Raw genomic sequence first — 3,335 nt, forward strand, 5'->3', positions numbered from 1 at the left:
CAAAAGCCAAGGGGAAGAGGAATGAGAGGGAGGAAAATAAGAACTCAATGGATTCTAAGAAAAATCAGTCATTTGGTTGGAGGAGGAACCAAGAAACCTTTCTAAATCAAAAGACTCAGCAATTACTTACCCATAAATAGTATGTGAACTGCAGTGCAAAAATAGCTATGCCTTCATTGTCAAATGATCCTGCTACTGATCGGGATATGTAACCTGGAACTATGGCAATAAAACAGGCAGCTAAAAGTCCTGCTCCCTGGTTCCACAGTTCTCTGGTGAGCAGGAAAGTAGAAATAGCTGTAAGGCCGCTAAAAACTGGTGCTAGGAACACACACACATCTCTTATATGGACTGTCACGTTAAGCATATTTAAAATCCAATGTATAAGGCCTGCTGTCACCATCAGTCCTGGGTAGACCTAAAAGGAGGAGAAAAAAAACAACAAAACAAAACAAACAAACCACTAGGTTATTGCAGAAACCCACCATGGTAGGTGTATTTGCATATACCTTGCAATGAAACAGTCATTTCTTAAGCTAATATAAGCAGTGAGCAGGTAAAGCTCATGGGATTATGTTAATACTACTTTAATTATGTTTTGACAACACCACTGAATACTAGAGGTTCTTTAAATTTTATCCAAATGCTAACAATTACATATAATCCATTTTGTAAATGAATAAGCAGCATACAGATAATATCCTGTCTTGCCTGATGTTTATCATATAATAAGAATTTGTCATCAAGGTATGAAAGCAGAAGCTAAAGTTTGCAAAAGAATTTGAAGACTGCTAACAGCTTTAAGAAAAAACCAAACCACAAAACCATAAGACAACAAGAAAAAACCCAACAACATTTCCCAGCCCTATCCATATTCCTCCAAAATGTACCATGCCACTCTTTCACTTCTGGTTACCCAGAGAAAAAAAATCTGCAACAAGATTTTTTTTTTTTATTTATTTTTTTTTAAGCTGAAAAGCTCACAGGCAGTCAGTTGAGTATTATATATTTGCAAGACACCTGTAGGTATCTTTGGATATGAAGGATTAAAATAAAGTCTTACAAAACTGAATTAAGATGTCCTCCAGGAAAGGTAGCATAGACTTACTCAAATGTATTGAACTCATCACAGAATATTGGAGAACTTTAAAATATTCTTAATAGGAATTCTATCCTCCCACATATATCAACATTAGAAAAATCAATATGCACTAGGAAAGTTAATATGTACTTCACCTGCCTTCGTTTCTTTAGAAAACTACGAAGGGCAATGTACTAAATTAAATTAACAGATGACAGAATATTCTCCTGTATACATCCTTGAGAGATGGTTTTCAAGATAAACTATTAAAACATAGTATACCATGTGACTTACAAAATAACATATGCAATCAACATTTCAATTCTATTTCCTCAGCTTTTTTACTTCATATAAGACAAGTATGGAAAAAACCTAAGTATGTTACATAAAGAGACTCTCAAGCATCTCTAAGATACTTAAAAAAGGTGATTTCATTGTTACAAAAAATTTTGTAAATGCATTTAAATTAAAAGTTTTAATGCACATTAAAGTAATGTGGCTGTGTTAGTGTTATTAAGCTATTCTACTAATATTTGTATTCTGATTTGATAATACTGATTTGTACACCTTTCCTGTCTTGTAACTTGCACTGATACTGATCTTACCTATTCCTGACGCTTCATAGAGGTGCCTTGCTGATTTAATTTCAGAAAGTCTTTACCCAGTGAAACCCTAACTGGATTAAAACTGGTGCCTTAAGAGGTTTAGATAATTGTTTTTGTATTTTTTTTTTCTTTATTTCATGTACCAGAATTACATAATATCCTTATTTATTACTATTATATTACTATTATAAATAGTAATGTGAGGAAGTAAAACTCGGTTCTGTACTTCTTGTTAACAGTATGCTTTTGGATAAAGACCAAAGCATGTAGACTTACTTAGTTCTTGCAGCTAAAAATTAAAAACATCTTGCTATTCCCTCTGCAGCAATTTGACAATTGAAAGCATATTTTATTAAGATTCTCCTTTTATCAATGTCAAAGTTGTATTGAAAGTTCAAAAAAATTACTGCAAAGTGATCTTTAAGTTATTGTTACAATACTTACCGTTCCACCTACTATTCTTCCCAGTGGATACCATGCTCTTTCATCAAACCAATTTAAAAATTCATAAAACCCATGGGATGCAAGATGATGTGTTGATCTATAGTTAAACCTAGAAGGGAAGAGAGGAAAAGAAGGGGGTGGGGGGAGATAAAAATCAAGAAGCTAAGTTTTAGTCATACCTGAAGTCATCTGTTTTCTAAGACTTAGAAAGTAATTAAACTTTAGCACCTCATTTAGTATATAAGTACAATTGTCCTCTCTAAATCTATAGCGTTTTAAAGTAAATTACTCAGCTCTCAGTTACTAATCATTATATTTTCTTCATTTCTACAGCCAGGGTCTATACACAGATGAAATGTTACAGTTTTAGGGTTTTGTTTTTTTTTAAAGATTAAAAAGTTTTCTGTCACTCTCACAAACACTCCTGTCATTTCTGCATTCATTTTTAAAGCTAGTTTTCAAATACAGTCTATTGACCAATTATTTACCACATCCAGAACACCATTTAAGCAGAATTAAGATAATGTAAGAATCAAAGCAAGATTCCCATTCTGAGACAGGATAGCTACCCAGTACATCTGCTGCTGCTCTGTTTCATGGAACATTGAGAGGTGATATAATGTAATAATATGCAGAGGGAATCAGTCTGTTTGTTTACACTGTAAAACTAATAGTCTTGACATATTCCCTTCTCTCAATCAGTAAGAATCTACACAACATAGAATCTATGTAGATGAAGTTTCATCTTCAAAGTTTGTACCTTCTCTGCTGCACAAAATTCCTTGTAGAACAAAAGCCCTCCCACGCATACCTTCAGTTCAGCCTTCCACATTGCCCATATACCATTAATAAACATCCATGGATTGCCATCAAGGCATTAATCTTCCACTTTTCTGGCACATAATTTTTCCAACTTCTCAAACTTCAGATAGCAAAACTTTTCAACTACCACAAAATCTATTAATTCTTCAAATTAGGTATCAGACTGCTGTGAGAAGAACTGCAGTGAGTGTTACCCCAAACTGCAACTCTTTCACCATCATTCAAAAGCCAAACTAACAAGGCTACAGGTATTGATGCCGTAAAGTTTTGTAAAGAAAGTTAAGGTTTAGAAAAGCCTGGCAATGTTCACAAACTCAACCCTCCTAACAGATATTCTAATTGGAATTTAGATAGCACTGTGAAATTCATTAGTTAAAGAAGTA

General features: G+C 33.6%; 1 protein-coding gene across 1 annotated transcript in view; it reads right to left on the bottom strand.

Annotated features, from left to right (window-relative positions):
• LOC104530930 (STT3 oligosaccharyltransferase complex catalytic subunit B) overlaps window positions 1-2,240 on the bottom strand; it is a 30,245-nt gene extending 28,005 nt beyond the window's left edge. Inside the window, 2 exon segments of the mRNA XM_010175665.1 lie at window positions 131-418; window positions 2,131-2,240. Coding sequence (XP_010173967.1) covers window positions 131-403 — 273 coding nt within the window. The 5' untranslated portion in view covers window positions 404-418; window positions 2,131-2,240.
• Between the last annotated feature and the right edge of the window lie 1,095 nt (window positions 2,241-3,335).

This window comes from Antrostomus carolinensis, unplaced genomic scaffold (genome assembly GCF_000700745.2).
Source record: "Antrostomus carolinensis isolate BGI_N321 unplaced genomic scaffold, ASM70074v2 scaffold609, whole genome shotgun sequence".
Classification (NCBI taxonomy): Eukaryota; Metazoa; Chordata; class Aves; order Caprimulgiformes; family Caprimulgidae; genus Antrostomus; species Antrostomus carolinensis.